At 34.6% G+C, this 18,166-nt stretch overlaps 1 protein-coding gene and 1 long non-coding RNA gene across 6 annotated transcripts in view; one reads left to right on the plus strand and one right to left on the minus strand.

Moving 5' to 3' along the window:
* Positions 1-10,563, plus strand: part of LOC127867732 (uncharacterized) — a 49,639-nt gene extending 39,076 nt beyond the window's left edge. For all 5 annotated transcript variants that reach the window (XM_052409084.1, XM_052409085.1, XM_052409083.1 and 2 more), the window contains exons 29-33: positions 1,410-1,463; positions 3,689-3,847; positions 5,739-5,867; positions 6,914-7,064; positions 9,708-10,563. In XM_052409084.1, coding sequence (XP_052265044.1) covers positions 1,410-1,463; positions 3,689-3,847; positions 5,739-5,867; positions 6,914-7,064; positions 9,708-9,864 — 650 coding nt within the window. In that variant the 3' untranslated portion in view covers positions 9,865-10,563. The remainder of the gene's footprint in view (positions 1-1,409; positions 1,464-3,688; positions 3,848-5,738; positions 5,868-6,913; positions 7,065-9,707) is intronic.
* A 6,417-nt stretch (positions 10,564-16,980) lies between these two features.
* On the minus strand, positions 16,981-18,166 carry LOC127867746 (uncharacterized). Its single transcript, XR_008043643.1, has 3 exons — positions 18,102-18,166; positions 17,688-17,833; positions 16,981-17,262 (listed from the first exon to the last, which is right to left on the minus strand). It is a non-coding gene; the product is annotated as an uncharacterized LOC127867746 (long non-coding RNA).

Consider the following 18,166-nt stretch of genomic DNA (forward strand, 5'->3'; position numbering starts at 1 on the left):
TTATTCGTTGTGCAGTGGTAAATCGTACAAAGGCAGTTCTCACTCCGTCCTACTACGTTCTTAGTACGTTTAGGACGTAGTTGCAGTCATTTTCTGCACGGCGATTATAAAACCGACTACGTCCCTGCCAGTTCTCGTTTATGTTTCACGCTTTGAGCCGACCAGACCTACATTTGTAATGGCTCCAAATAAATAATTCCGCCAAATTTCTCACCCAACAAGTTCTGTGTCGTCTCCGCTTTTTTTCTCGGCCCAACAAAACAGTATATTGCTGCTCTGCTTCTAGCATAAATTGCACGAAGCCAACATTTACAAAATTAAGAGCTCCAAGATTGTCCATGTTTCAACTTAATATCACAAATGATGAATTTTGAAACAACGACCTTATTTATATGCACATTGTCTGAACGTATTGTATTTACGGTTTGAACGTTGTAACAACTGCAGTAAACGAGTACAACGTACTTGGAACCTACTGCGAACTCCTTAAAACGAGTACAACGTACTAAGAACGTACTGAGAACTCGTAGAACGTGTTGCAAACGTTGTAAGAACTCATCTTTTAGTTTTTATTTATTTTCACGAAACAAGATCGTACTTAAGTTGTAGTGCGAACGGGGTCGGTCTTTCTGAGAACGGATTGGACGGACCAGAAACGGACTCGATCTGTGTGGCATTGTACAGGTAATTTCGGTCCAAACGTACTACGTTCTGGCACGTTCCTAACTCGACCTTAATACGACCTATCCGTTCTTAGTACGTCCATTCCGTTTCCAGTACGTTGTTACTACGTTTAATTGTAGAACGGGATGATCGGAAGAAAATTTTGAGTAGGCTCAAAGTTCTGAAACACCTCTCCCGTTCAACCCCGTTCCAGGGCGTCCACAAAGATCGAAGACAGTTCGTAACACGTTGCTACTACGATCACTCCGTTCTCACACAGTTCGAGCCCGTTTAGTCACATTTTTCAAAACGTACTTCGAACAGAGTCGATGTATTGGGGGTATTACATGTGTCGATTAAATTATCGTGGGTACGTTGGGTCACTTCCATAATCGGTCGTGTAGTTTGTGCGTAGTTGGGCATGAACAATTTTCCACAACAAAAATGTTGAATCAAACATGTGGTCAGAAATTGCCGAAAGTACATGTATACGTTAAGTACTTGTTAACCAGTTAGGTTTGATACGCCTGTTTATTGACTTGATAATATATACCGTTAACTAGGCAAATCTCACAAGAAACAAATACGCACACTTTATACGTGTCTCCCGAAATGACTGTTGTGGGTGTGTGTGCGTCAAAATTACATCATATATCTCACTACTCGTATCTGTATATTTTTTTTCAAAATCTGTCCCACATTGTGTGTTATGACGTAATAATTAACGTAAAATTATTTACTTCTAGGTCACATCAAACGGCTGATGCAAGCTATTGCCAAACTTAGGAACCCAACATCCGGTAAGACATTTTGTTTTCAAAATTTATTATAAGTAGGTACTTAAAAACCTAAAATCAAAAAAAGGTGTCTTGATACTTAACACCGATAAAAAAATCGCATGTATTTATTTACCATATCGCGGAAAATAAACCGTATCTCGGCCCAGTTCACATCACTTACTTTGGTTTCAATTAAAATTTGGTGTTGATACCAAAGTGCGTTTTACCAAGGAATAAATGTTGATTTCATTGAATAATATGAAAAAAAGGCTTCCAATTGCCACTACACGTGAGTATTTGTATTATTTTGTGTTTAAGAGAAGTGTATGTTTAACATGTATTCTTACTGTAACTCAGTCGGAAGTTGTCGGGGGAAAATTGCTAAAGCGAGTGATTCAACATGTAAATAATGACAGCCAAAAAGGCCTATCAGACCTTGTTCTGAACCGATTTTTTCGCTTTAAAAATGTCAATATTACAAAAAGGGCTTTATTCAAACTGTAAAGGTAACGTAGCAGGGTTAAACCATTTCTTGAGATATCATATCTTTTTTTGCGTTTAGATATTATGCAATTGTTCTTGCAACCAATACACACTTTAATTAAGAGTGTGCAGAGTATAAATTTTATGGAGCATTACTTTAAAAGACAACAATAAACACTCCATCCTTTACTTATCATTCAAATGAGTGTAGATGTTTACAATAAATAAAAATGAATAGTCGTGGTTTCTCTTTCTAAACACGTTTGCGAAATAAATATATTTTGCATGGTTATTTATTTCTCTGAAGGTTTGAGTTTTTTTTAGATTTTAGAATGTGACAATCGAAAGCTACTGACATTAAAATATGAATTTTTTTTCAGTTCTCCTTTTTGAAGACATACTAATAAAATTGTATTCAGATTCTGTTAATTGTTCGAGAGACGCATATTCTGTTTGTTACCGGTGTGTTAGCGTAACTTTCCATTTCATCGGTTATTGATGTGAATATGTTCGAAGTCGAGCGAGAGGTATTTGGACTTTCGGTACACTTAAAAACATCTTTCGATTTAGAGTGTGTACCAACTTTGATGATAGGTATCTAATACCCCTTTTTTTATTTTTCCAAACGCTTAATTATCCATATTTTCCGTATTATAGACGTCAGGAAAAAACATATTCGTGATTAGATTGTTTGTATGTAAACGTTCCGATATTGTGTTTGGTTAAGAATCTGATCGTTATAAACCATAAACGCGTGTCACGATGTTGTAATTGTCTAATGAAATTATTTTTTGAATTTTAGTTCAAAATTGTGTTTCTATACATGGCTTTTTTGTAGAGACGTGGGTACTTTTTGAATCGGGGTTACACAGATCGTGTGAAATCACTTGATAGAACGTCCGCACATTATGCAGCTCGTTCCAATTAAAAGTTTTGACACAGTCACACCGATTGCTATCGAAAATTCGACAAAACAGATACATATTATAATTTATCTTATCTCGATACGTTCTTATCCTTTTTGTTGTTTATAAGTAACGTTTATTAGTATTTTCAATGTTACATCGTTTGTTAATATGTTTTCATAAATGGCGGTCTCAATCATCATAGAAATTTATTTTCCCTGCAATGTTTTGATTTCATCTACAGACTTGTTCAATGATTTTGATAATCTGATTATAATGAAGACATAATGACACTATGACGATGACTGATTATGACTGATGACGATTATGATGCTGCTGCTGATGATGATGACGATGACGGTGGTGGTGGTGGTGGTGAAGAAGATGATGATGATGATGACGTTGATGTTAATGATGACGTTGATGTTAATGATGATGTTGATGATAATGATGAACTTTGGTGTTGATCAACCAGCGAAAGCACTTTGGTGTTGAACACCAAAGTTCGGTTGACACCAAAGTACGGAATTGTACCACCACCGGAGCTATAACTATGTGTTTGTGCACACTTTTAAGTCAAAACCCGCTAGTATTCGGTCCCCGAGGAAAAAAATTAGGGCAGTGGAATTGTCAGACATATAATTGGTATTATGGAACATTTTCCAATTTACTTTATAATTCTTAAACTTCCCTATTGATGCGATGTTAATGTTACAGTTTCCTTATTATATTTCTAAAGTTTGACCTCTTGGCATTTAGCTATCTCACTCCTCAACATTGAAGAGCGTAAGAAAAAGACCGTCGTATCTAATTTGTTACGAGAGTTTGGCTTTAATGGGCAATGAATCTTACTTTCAGGTGAACGGAAGATTCTTGAAGTTCGACAACGTTTAAAGAAGTCTCTCTTGCACAAGATGCGCGAACACCAGCCAGAGGAGGAAGAATTCTGGCAAACGCTGCAAAATTTGTGTCTTTTGCCCCAGTCCACTGCATATGGACTTGAGGAAGATCTTAAACGTTAGTATTTAAGGGGAAAATCTTTGTGTATTTTTTTCACTGCAGGCGAAATCACTCTTACATGTTAGCATTTACGTGTTTCAAATCTTAAACATCGATTTTCAAATGACATGAATAAACGTGGACACGCGAAATACATCAATCCTAAACTGTACAAACAAGTACTAGTTAAAAAATCATGACAATTAATGGAACATCAGCCTCAAACGTATGTTATTTCAACTTCAGTATGGCTATATAGCTGCCCGAGAGCGTTATTCAATCTATTGAAATATATGTTAAGCAGACAATTATAAATTATATATGTATTCATGAAATTATTTACTGTCACCATGTAGAACGTCATTATTGGCCATTTTTCGTATCAAAGTGACAGTCAATTAATTTCGTTATCCTTCGTATGAATCGGTTTTAAGCTCGACTATTATATATGAAATAAATATAGTGGAGCTATCCTACTCACCCCGGCGTCGGCGTTAGCGTGCAAATGTTAAAGTTTGCGTACCACCCCAAATATTTTCAATGTCCCTTGACATATTGCTTTCATATTTTGCATACTACTTTACCAACATGACCCCAACCTATAAACAAGAGCAGATAACTGTATCAAGCATTTTGTTAGAATTATGGCCCTTCATTTCACTTCGAATATGCATATTATTGATAAATCTATGTTAAAGTTTGCGTACCACCTCAAATATTTTCAATGTCCCTTGACATATTGCTTTCATATTTTGCATACTTCTTTACCAACATGACACCAACCTATAAACAAGAGCAGACAACTGTATCAAGCATTTTGTTAGAATTATGGCCCTTTTTTCACTTAGAATATGCATATTATTGATAAATCTATGTTAAAGTTTGCGTACCACCTCAAATATTTTCAATGTCCCTTACACATTGCATTCATATTTTGCAAACTTCTTTACCAACATGACCCCGATCTATAAACAAGAGCAGACAACTGTATCAAGCATTTTGTAAGATTTATGGCCCTTTTTCCATTTACAATATGCATATTACTTTAGTTACATGCACATTGCCTTAACTTCTTTATTTATGATCAGATTTTATTAATACTTTGACAAAACAACACTTACCTAAATACCACAATGGATTCCATCAAAAAAACAAAACCCACTCCCCAACCCAGAATCCCTGCCCCCCGCCCCAAAAAAAATTGTTTTTCCCTTTTTTAATAAATCATCTAATAAATGACCACACCCCACATTATACCCCCCCCCTCTCAACGCCCCCCCCCCTACCCCCCAAAAAAAATATTTTTTTTTCCTTTTGTATTTATTTACTTTTTTAAAGGACCGTCCAAACTTCCCACCCAATCTATTGCTATCAAACTTGAAATAAAATCTTTTAAGTTTGTTTTATGTCTTTACAAATGTTCAATAGATTGTGGAAAATATACCTGAACTATTACCTTGAGCTTATTGAATAATTTGATCAATTACCCCATGATGGCTTACGTTATACTGTCAAGCACTCAAATAGTCGAGCGCGCTATCCTCTGACAGCTCTTGTTAATTATAACAACTGATTCAAAAACATTTGAACGAATCATCGCTTAAAAATTACAATACAATGTCAAGCAGACTGTCTCCCCTGAATAAGACGAGGAATTGTGCGCGTGTTTAACTAAGTCATCGAGGGAGACTAAAAAGTTCATAGGCAAACGACTTTGACCTTCTCGGAAAACTGAATTAATAAAATGGATTTTAGTGTGCCACAGTACTAAAGAATTGTCGTACAATATGTTAAAATGGAAAAGCATTAATTTAGTAATGCCATTAAATAATATTTTTATCCCTTTTTGCAACCGATACACATAATCAAATGCGTTTTGGAAGTCAATAAAGGTGATTTTTGGTTTCAGGTGACTTGGGAGAGTTGCGCAATAAGTGGATTGTCATTCTGGCTGTATTCAACACTCTTTGGATGGTCCTAATTTACACCCTCGCTGATCAGGGGAAGCTACTCAGTGTCGCAAGCAGTAATCCAGTCGGTAAGCGCGTAAGAGTTATCTCCCAAAAGTTTGATATGTTAATAAAAGTATTTCTGCATACCATTATATAACATATGACATAATTATACATCAGTTTATTAATCACTTTCAAGATTATTAAAAGCCACATGCTGTGTCGAAAGGCCTTTTATAATATGTTTACATTTTCACAGATATGCGATGACAGATCGATACCGTGAATGGGCATTATCCCAGCTTAAAGTTTGTTAAACATTTTACTAACGAAATGTTCAGTCTTCATTCAAAATAATCTATCGAAACATTTGTCGGTTCTGGTATTTTGCTTTTACCACAATTTCCTTTTAACTTCCGTAGACTTATTAATTAACACAACCATGGTTTGTAAAAAGTTTTTTTTATCCCACTTTTACAGCGAATTCGGTTGATTAAAACCCCGTTTATTAAATGTGTGGTATAATCAACTGCACGTGCAACGTTGTAAGGCTACGTTGTAAACAAATGTAGTTCCTTGTATATAACAACTTAATGTTATAGTGATGTTAAAAATTGTTAGATTTGCAATTCAATATGAATAAAATTGTAATTAATAACGCACGACTCTTTGTCACAGAACGATATTCTGATTTAAAAAAATGATTATTTGATCAGCGGTTATTTTTGGAACGCGGAGTAATACACTGACCTTTGTTACACTACAGTCATTATCAAAGTACGACAAACACTCATGAAAACGCGAAATTATCCAGTTAAACTAATTGTGTTTAAATAAAATGGTTTTTAATGAATAAAAAGTGGGATAAATAGAATAATAGGTTAGTGTTGATTGTAGATCAGGTTTATCATGCTCGGCACGAAAACATTTGTTTTCTAAGCCTCGCATGATAAACCTGATCTATACTCAATACTAACCTATTATTCTCTATTTCTTCGACAAAATGTACGCACGTTTAAAACAACCAGCAAGAACGTTTTAAGTGACAACAATGTACATGGGTTACAATACAAATTGAATCAATTCCTTATCATTCTGCTAATTAATACAATCGTCAATTTCTGTTTTTCAGGTCTGGTAGTTCTTGTGGTATTCAGCTTTGTGCTTTTTGTCCAGTTTATCGCCATGATCATTCACCGCATTACGACCGCCACCCACTTCCTGGCACGCGCCCCCTACCGGTTTGGTGCTAAATACCGCACCGCGTGGGCTCTAAATGACTGGTATTGTTATAGTCTGCTTAAACAATAATGTTATTTACATAGATCTTTACTTTTAAAATAAAAGGCCTTGTATCGGTTCTTAATTCTAAAAACAAACACAACAACAACAATATCAACAACAACACCAACACCAACAACACACTTTTTGACATACAGATATGCATTTTGTTATTAACGTTTAATATCTTTATTGTGCACGTATTTTGACGGCATTCCTACTTTTGATGAAACAATACTCCTGCTTTTAACCTTTTAGTTGTGGCATAGATTAAGCAAATTATTGGGAATATTACTGACAGTAATTGGTGGTCCGGTGGGTTGTTTCGCACAAGTTTTTTATATCATGTGATACTCCATGAGCCCGCAGGGTGAGTGGAATACAATATCTCACAATTAACGAGTTCGAGACAATACACCGGGACACCACTGGCATGTAATATTCCTTTAATCGTGCACCTACTTACCGATACAAAATATACTCTTATAAACAAAGATTATATTTAAAATCGGTCATGACTATATTGTGTTAAGGATATGTAAGATACACTGCCTCTCATAGTAGTCTGTTGTTGAACTTTTGAATACGGCAACAAATTTCGTACTGTGAAATATGGAATCCCTAACCACTAGCTTAAAGTTTATAATTAAAAGTAACATTAGGACTCAAAGTCAACGAAAATTTCGTACAATATTTCGTAAAATAAAGCTAAACAGTTAAAAATCATTGCTCCTTACGGCCATTGTCGAAATTTCAACGCCAGATGCGGTCTGGTAAAATAGATGTTTGTGGATACAAAATGCTCGTTTTTATTATGGTTTTAACATGGTACCATTTTAGTGTTCGTGTATCGTATCAATAGATATATTCGCAGGAAATTAACATGGAATTTATTGTTGTCACAAATAAATAAAAACGTGCATTTTGTATCTACAAAAATCTATGTAATCAAACCACATCTAGCGTTGAAATTGTGGCTATTGCTACATGTATAAGGAACACTGATTGTTTAGGGGTTAACTTTATTTTACGAAATACTTTACGAAATTTTCGTTGATTTTGAGCGTTATAGAGACTTTAAACACCCCAATACGAAAATGTATAGGTATATAATAGGGCATGGTAAGTAACTGTTATTAAGCCGTAAAACACTACACAAACTCATAGCATACATACTAGTTAAATGAATAAATCTACCTATTTTAAATTGGCTATTCAGTTGGTCTTAAAATTGTATTTATTTAAAGACTGCTCAACCGTATGATCACTCTCCCGGTTTCATCGGATGGAACAATACGCTTACCCTCCATCCGTCATGGATGTCAGTCCGTGCAGGGACCTATACGTTTGTTGGTATAGGTCCGTGGTCTGTTCTGAGGAAACTGTGTGGATTATGTGCGACCATCCTTTTCACCCGAGTTGTATGGTCAAGTCTCAAAATAAACTAAACTAAAATAAAATCTACAATTGTGTTAACTCAATAAGTTCATACGATATTATAATGAAAATTATTTTACTCTTACATTGTTCTTATATGTGACTGTCTGTAATACCTGGCCTCTGGTAAACAATTTGTCCGTCTTTCCGTTCCCAGAAAATGAAAAAAACTCGAAAAATGCTGACCCGAAAAGTACGTAAACTATGATCATGAGTTACGGATGCCTATAACAATTGATGAAAGGATTGTGAGGGACATTTTATTTCTGCAGACGTCAAGTGACTGTTTCTAAAATTACCAAACGTAATGCAATTTCTGGTATTGTACACGATAACGAACTTGGTATGCACATTTAGGGCAATGTAACGATAATATGTACAACACTTGTTTCATCACCTACCACCGTTTGTTGAATGTTAAAAACAAATCCTTGCTTTTCTAAATCGATATGAGATTTCATAATGAAACAGAAAAATGCACGGATAAAGGGCGATATGAAGGTATTTCACTTTTTTCCTGCGACGGGAAGTGGGCTACTGTATTGCATGCAATACTGTCAAAACCCTGTTTATTATTTGTTCTTGATGAAAACATGTTTTAAAACTTTGTTACAAATACATTTTTATATACATCTTTATTAATGATAAAAATTTGAAAAGTTGAAGTTATTATATGTTAAACATCAGAAAGGTTGTGAATTATAGAATATAACAAACGTTAAGCTCAGAACTTACTAAACATTGCATTGTATTAAATGAATAATTATGTTACAAAAACGCTCAAACAATAACAGTGCTACTGTTCGAAGAATATAATGTTTAAATTCAAAACATTAAAAAAATATTCTTGTTGTAAAAGGAAGTAATTTTAAACAAGTTAATTACATGCGACAAGTAAAGCATATATAAAAAAATTAATAATAATTTGACCTGTGGCCGTTCTATACATTAAGGGGCCGTTTCAATGTGTGGCCGTAGTAATTGATTCTTTTCGTTTCGTTTCTGACTCCTATTATTATTATGATCCTAATATGAATCTTTTTATGGAGTAACGTGCTTGCCATTTTAATTTTGCTCTAGGTAGTTACTCTAATAAAAAAATAATTAAAGAGGAAAGTTCTAAGAAAAAAGTGTCTGCATTCACGTTAATTTATGCACATATTTCATATTTAGCTTTAAGATACGGAAATTAATTTATTTTATTGCAGTGACATGCCAGAGGAAACAGAGGCCAGGCGGGCGCGCGCAGAAGCGATACGGATGGCAGAAGATCGCATCATTGATGGTAGATCCACTAGGGTTGCTAAACCGGAAGAGAAACAGCCACTGCTTCGGCAATCGGAAGACTCCATATCCAACGCCTGAAACGGCGAGACACAAATGTATAATATTTTACCATGACGACATGAATTGAATAGTGATATAAACATTTCACATTTTTCAATACAGATTTGCCGTTCATAATCTTTCATACAAAGACTCCGAGTTTGGATACGTGATCTAATTATTTAAATTATATATACTCATTAGATTATGTGTTTTAATAGTAACGTTTGATAAATGTATATTTTAAAATCTATAGTATATATATGACATATATTACTTGCGTGCAATAACTTTTAGCTTTATCTTTTCAATGAGATACAAGAAAGAAATATTATATATGTTATTAAATAGTGACTATATTAAGCTCATATTATCATGTTTTGCTTTAACGTTATGTAGTGTCCGCTGTTTAATGCCCCATTGTTTAAGGATATATACGTTGATCGTTTATATTATTTTTACTAATTATGAGTAATAAGCGTTCATGTATCGAAGTCATGTAATATTAAGTAGTGTGTAGTAATGTTTTTAATGAAATATTTATTATTTACATGCTATAACATATTTGTATTGTTACAACTTTTCCATGTCATTTTGTTGGTGATTGAATTTCATCTTTTGTATCTAAAATATACATAATTATTGTTACATATGTATAGTGCTCACTTTTAAATCAGTTATGTGACTGTTCATTAAAAATATATTTCTATACTATTTATGATAAAACATTGTATCATTCATGAAATGTTCGCTGTTTTATATGTTTGTGTCTTTCTTAAATTAAGCGCACCTTCGTAAAAGCACAGATTTGCTATCGTCCTGTGTCCGCCATGCATCGTGCCCCCTCCGTCGTCAGTAAACTGTTTATTCAATCTAAAAATCCCACTACACCGCTTGGCAGATTTTATCAAACCCTGACATGAAATACCAATGGGTACCTCCTTTTTTAAACCCATTTATGCCTAGCGTCTAGAAAAAAGAGACGAATCTGCACTAAAACGAAATTTAGGTTCACATCGTACATGCATGATCAGTTGTCAAACGAAAGTACGGTTGATATTCAAATGCATTATTTTTCTTTTTCCGGGATATACACCTATAAACTGTTAGATGCCCTTAAAGTAATATTATGGGCATCTAACAGTTTGAAGGTGTCTATCGCAACCGTTGTTTATTTTTGGTGTTTTCACTTCATATACACTTATATTTGTTAATGCAGCATCAACTTACTAAAACAATATACCGGAAAGAGAAAAATAATGCATTTGAATATCAACCGTTCTTTCATTTTACAACTGATCATGCATGTACGATTTGAACCTAAATTTAGTTTTAGTGCAGATTCGTACATACGACATAAAGACACAATTTTGTTTTACGGATCATTTCGGCTTACAGGACTGGGTGGGTCACGTAAGAATATCGAATATAAAATATATTTTTTATAAACAACTGGTAGCAAGATGAGTTGCAGATAATTGGTCAGTAACCACATTTTTACATTAATCTTTTGACCTGTTAATTCAGCTCAATTCAAAAGTGCAAAATGTCCATAATATCACTTTAATATCACTTAAGTTTTCATATTTTCAGTTTATTCGGTAATAAAATTTTACTGAGTATGTCTAACAGGTAATTTGGAGAGTTCTGTTGTTGTCGTTATATTTTGTGAAACTACGAGGATTGCTTATATAAAGTATTAAATACAACTTTTATTGTATGAGCATGGATGGCCGATTGATCTAAATGGGAGACTTTTTGTTCTGCCGCAATTCAGACAGATTAACCCGTTGACAAAACCAACACACGCAAGTCGCTTTGGTAGTGTATTTCCACATCATAAAGAGTAAAAAGCTACAACAGAAATAAAAAAGACATTCAATGACCTGAATATATCATAAGATGTACTTAATGTTTCACCAAAACATCATTATCATCGTGAAAATAAGACACATGTTATTCGCATAACGTTTAAAGTGACACATATGGCCTTCCGTTGTTTTAGCAAACGAACAAATGGAACTGGCCTATTGTGAATCAATTTCCAAAATTACAGCATAGAAAATGAACGAAATCAATGCCACAACAATACACATATTGTAAATACACTTACATCGTGAGGGAGAAGCAGTTTGAACAAATTTCGTTGACTTTAACAACCCGGGAAAAACTGTGTTTATAATGACAATATTACTACTAAGGGACACAACTTCTCAATTAGAATGCACACAAACTACGCCGCACAATAAAACCACAAAGCGAATGCAGCACACTTTTTACTCCAAGACTCCATGGGTCAGTGGTTCGAGCCCTGTTGAGGGTTACATGTTTTTATTTTGTTTTATTTTTATTCTTGATTTTTTTACTGGAGAGTTTAAGATCCAATGTTTTAATTTATCAATATAAAGCATTTAATGACGGTATTTTAGAACTTTTCTTTTCTTCGTGATATATGGCAATCTGGTTGACCATCCCTTTAAAGGTCTTATGGCACATGCGGCAAGCGTAGCTCAATCCCAGTCTGCGCACTTTGCAGATTCTTGTCAGGGGCTGCGCTTTCCGCTATCAACCCAGCACTCGAGGTTTCGTGGTATCTCCGGTTTCGTGGTATCTCCTGATTATCCTCCTTAGCATGCATATCCTGACAAGACGGCGCGGATGAGCAGGTTGGACTGGAGCTTCGTTCGCAGCGAATCGCATTAGTCCCATTTCCACATTACGCGGGTCTTTAGAAATATAATTTCGTCTTGTAATTGCAATACAAACCACAATACTTTCCGATATAATGTTATTTATAGCAGACTGGCAAATGTCGGTAACCTATTCTGGCTTGCAGGAAATATTTTCTGACAGACTGACCGCGTGTATGTTATGTAACCTATTCTGTCTTGCAGGAAAGATTTTCAGACAGACTGACCGCGTGCGTCACACATGTGTAGCTAGATAAACGAGTTCCTTTCTATCATGGGCACTGTACCGGTGGCAGTTTTGTCTCAAAATGCAAGACAAATGGCATTAACCGATAGGTTTTCATTCATTTCTTTCCCTAAAATTTCGTGTTCATTCATGTCTTGAAAACAATACTGTGTTATCAACATAAGGCGTTTATGTATAGTACATTCCGTCTTCCCCTGACGATTTACTGACCCCGCACTGTCCATGAAAGTCTTGGGGATGTAATTTACCGGTAATGCGTAATTGCAGAGACGCAGATAACGTCTATTATCCACATGTACCTCTCTGGGAAGTGTAACTGGGCCAAAATAAACATGCATATTTTAGCAGTCCGCATTTCCCTACACTGATTAGTGTTACATCATATACTACAAAGACGGGGTTATGTGTCCAATGTTTCAGAAGATTATTCTCAAATCAGCCAATGGAATGAATGGTTCAGGAGTGAATTCATTCGGGTCTGCTGTCGTTATGTGAAGGTCATTTAAGGGGAAAAGCTGGGTAAAATATCTACGCCGAAAAAACAGCATGACGCAAACATACACACACAACAACACCATTTTATTGGTTACAATATTCATCAATAAGTTTATCTACACATCTACAAATATTTACCCTTTAGAATATATAATGTACAGCGGGTACAATGATCTATGTTCAAACCAACTGTTCTTATTGTTCCTAAATTTTAAGGCGGTTTTAGTCGCAATCAATCCATTAACTAAACGTTTGTTCGATTTTTGTGTTTAGTGCTTAAAGTATATAACATAACACAGACTCGATTATTGGCTTATTATAAAAACCATTTAAATACATGTTTATTATAGAATTTGCTTATCTTATGTAGCTAAAATAACAGCGGGAAATTTCTTCGTGTCAGTCGGGCACACCGAGTGATAGTAAGCGCTTGGTCCGAATTTGTACGTCATATATGCGAACATTGCATAGGAGCGAAATGTAGACTTAAAGCTGTACGCGCAACATAAGCTCGCACGTTTTTGGTCAAAATTATCCTTGGTTAGTCACGGGAACAATATAAGCGTTTTTTATATAGATTAGTTGTAGTCATTTCTTGTATAAATCAAAAGACGTGCACGTAAACAAAGTTCCATAAAAAGTCACATACCTACCGACCTACGTGCAATGTAACGGGCCGGGTTATACCAAACAATATATTTTCAAAGGATGGCCCTTATTTATATGTTTCATTTCATGATGATGAAATACAAAAGTTTCTAGTAGTGTTGTGGTAAGGTAAGTACGAGTTTGTTTGCGCTTCGCCTGTTTTTTTTACATTAAAATGCAATACAAATCATGACGTGATGTCGGTCACGCCCCGCACATTTTATGCGACTTCCACATTCTCAACCATAGATTTTTCTATTTTCTACGCCTGTGTCTTTGTCTTACATTGCCATTTTAATATCTTGGGATATGAAAGTACTATAATGACATAGCAGAACGTACATGTTTTATAGAGCACGCTCATAAAGACTTCATAACTAGGGCACCTATTCTGCATGTCATGTCTATTCCAATTAATGCTTGTTAAACAATAAATCGCATCATCTGAACGATGTTGCAACGATCTTAGATATTTTATTATGAGCATATTGAATTATTAATTGCACAAATGATCATATTTATTCCCAGTATGAAATATATTCTTTGCTTTTATGATAAATATCTCTCATATTATATGTTTGTTATCAAATCATTGTAAACACGTGGATGGTCCACTTTTTGCGAAAAAATAAAATGAAAAAGAGCATATTAGTCACGTTTTATTAATGATCGTTGCAAAATATCTCACCAAATGAGATGATATATATATTAGATCTAAGAAAATATAAACATAGTAGGAAATCAGGTAAAATAAAAGTTTACAGAGTGTTAACGTTAAAATGTTATATGGAAATAATACCTGGAAAAAACATTGCCTTTATACAGTAGATTTTGGTTACGCGATAAACTGATACAAGGCAATAATGTATACGAGATGTTAATGTTAGTTTATAACAGCTAAATGAAGCTGTCTCTACAAAACATTACATGCTTTTACATGTTATTAGTTAAGGAATAATATGGACATCCGCTATTTACAAAATATCCAATTTCTAAGAATATTATTTCATCCGAACAGTGTATGTTGCTATCACATACTATGTGTAAACATATACTTTAACCTTTTCGACTTTACACAATGAATAATTAGTATATCGTTACAGAATATATCCTTATCATTATACATACACAGTTTGAATGAAGTTATTAAACGACGAATATTAAAGATCCATCGAAATGATTTTGTATACAGTTGATAAGTCTATAACGTGGAAATGTTCTACCAATATTCAGAATTACATTACACTTTAGATATATTCGACCATACGCAATGTAAGACCATTAAATAGCAGAAAGGCACATTCTATTACAATCATGTACTTAATTTTATTTCCATATCGTAAATAACAAACGTGGTGTGTGGTTATAAAAATGAACAATTAAAAATGATTTTTTATAATGAATTACACCCTGTCAGAAGCACTGGATATGTAATTTACGTGTCGTTTGTCTAAAAAATTTAATATGGTAATATAAAGGTACACACAGAGCCAAATATTTATCTAAAGGTGCTAACCGGAGTATAGGTAACATATGAAACGTCAGAATTCAACTACTATTCCAATGCAAAGATGCATTAACTGTTAGGTTGCCTAAAATTACCTTACGAACAACATTAATACAATAACTGAACAGTTGTATTTAAGACAAAACTACGATAAATGTTAATGAAGACCGCGTATGGTTACCTATCAGTGTATTCCGTTGAGTAATTAGTGTTAAGGTTATTAATCCTATGCTGTTTTTGAGTTTTTGTCCCGAAAACCCAAGCATATTTGCTTCAACAACTCGTTTTGCCAATATTCACAATTATTGGTCCTACAACTTATATTCAGTCAAACATTTGGCAGAAGTCATCAATAGTTGCAGGTCAGCATTTATTCCCCTATAATCGTAAGCAGGAAACCGACATGACGGACACAGTCGATTACTGGTCTCACTTAGAAGCAAATTAATCACACAGGCGTCGTGAAACGTGTGTTTGCAAGGCAGTCCGCGTACAATTTCGAGTTGTTCAAAGTCCTCCAGGCAAATAACACATTATGAATCAAAGGTAAACCCATCGGGCGCGTGTCGCATGACATTGATATTCTTTACGCTAGAAACGCCGGAGATGGTACATGGGATTCTTGACGTTTTAACTACTGTTGATTTACGTATATGTGAAATGTTTTCATCTGTGTCTTTCATTCTACAGTAACCTTTACATGTCACGTCCTTAATATGTTCCCAGACTGGAAGGATTTGAATGTAATCATGCGACACAAGCTCGATCCGAATATGTTCTCCATCAATAACTAGCATCAGTGATCCGCTGTGTGATTGTAAGGGTAGTAACATGTTTGCAGACAAATGCGTAAGTCGTTTCCTTACATTAGTTTCTTCGGAAACATGATGTTCTAAATTGTTCAGTCGTCCAACACCTTCACCAGTCACAGACACTCGTCTTCCGATAGATTCCTGTCGGTGAGTTTCCATTCCATTCACGTCTGAGTTAGTATCGTCTAATAAACCGGCATTCGTCGGGAGAGAGGTCGAGTCTTGAAGTGGTTTGCTACACAAATGAAGGTGATAATTCCGACCAAAACACTGGAGGGAATTGCAAGATTATAAGAGCAATAAAACAAGTCATACCGAAAGATCGAGACATTTTGAGAAAGAATAATTGTTCGCACTGATAGAGTTATAAATTGTATCATCGTTTTCAAGAAACTAATTTTCAGTAAGAACCAAGTTATCATACATGCAAACAGGTGAATACAATTGTACTTGCATATAACATAAACGAGTTGAAGTGATACTTTAAAAAAACGACCTTTTACGAAACACACTTCAAAACAAACAAGCGGGGTGATACATATCATGCTTATCTTTAACACTTCATTCAGTGTTGGATACACTGCAGTCAAGACAAAATCGAACCCTTCATAAGTAATTTGGTCACCTCTGTGCTGACCGTAGTTATAAGTCATATGACGTGTTATGATCAAATAAGACGGTAATGTTGTCACCTGATATATGTTTAGCATATCTTTCCTGTATCATCTACTACTAGGCACTTAAAGGCAATGACGAAAGACAGAATGGCACACTTTGATCTTTGGACACATACAGAACCCGTGTTTCTGAACTGAACAAATTGGAAAATTCAAGCCAGTTCTGCTTCAGCTCGTCTTGTCTCCTACGACTGTTAGTCCTTGGTTCACCTCCTGTTTCAGCCATTTAAATATTGCATTGGGTTCTACTGTATATGGGTAAGTGTATGTTATTGGATTACAACATTTTGCTTCTTTCTCATTGTGTGACGGCGTTGATAATACACGTCTAGAAGAAGTCCAGCCTTTCTCCTTGCAAAATCTTAAACGTTAAAGTTTCGGATATAGCTAATAAGAACGTGAACATACTAATGAAAATAACCCCAAATTATGTTTACCTTACTATGGTAACACAATCAATATTGGCTTTTTGAAAACAACATGTGTAGGCACGTCATGAGGGACGAAGTTTATACTTCATAATTATACCCAAATGGGTACACATCTGCTATACTTCAACTACAAATATTACTTAATTCCTAATAATTATCCAAAATGTCAGACCAAAGTTCTAAATATGATGAAAGTTATATATAAGTAAGTATATTTTTTAGCTTTATTAATTTTAAATTAACCGCTTCTAACTTACTTAAACATCCTTTATTATGGCACAAGAAACATTAATTAAACGCATGCTTTACCGCAAAATTAGGTAAATGAAACTTGAGTCTGTCAATATATCTTTACCTCGTATAATTAACGCAATACAACCGACCAAACTTGACTCCAAACTTGCTTAATTTCTTCCGCAATGCGTTCCATACTCGTTCAGAGATCATTTTCTGTTGCACAATTATTTCCATTAACCATATATTGTCTCTTTTGTCATACACCTATAAATAAAACGTACGATTCAATAGTATACATAATAAAGAGTGGTGGAAAGTTTATGTATCGACATAAGAACAGTTCAAACCATATTTGAAAGCACCCATAACGCATGCATGTATATATTTTTCATCGAGGAACTTCTTTATAATTTGTAATTGTCTATAATTTCATTTTTGTGTTCGTTTTTCGACATCTATTTGAAATAAGGCTCTTTTAGTGCGTCCTAATTTCTAATGTACATTAGCACAGCTTATTTATGCAATATATTACCTGCTCGCAAAAGGAAAGATAGTTAGTAAATTCTGTATAGACGTTCCTTCCACTGTGTTCCTTTG

Source organism: Dreissena polymorpha, chromosome 2 (genome assembly GCF_020536995.1).
Source record: "Dreissena polymorpha isolate Duluth1 chromosome 2, UMN_Dpol_1.0, whole genome shotgun sequence".
NCBI classification, from domain to species: Eukaryota; Metazoa; Mollusca; class Bivalvia; order Myida; family Dreissenidae; genus Dreissena; species Dreissena polymorpha.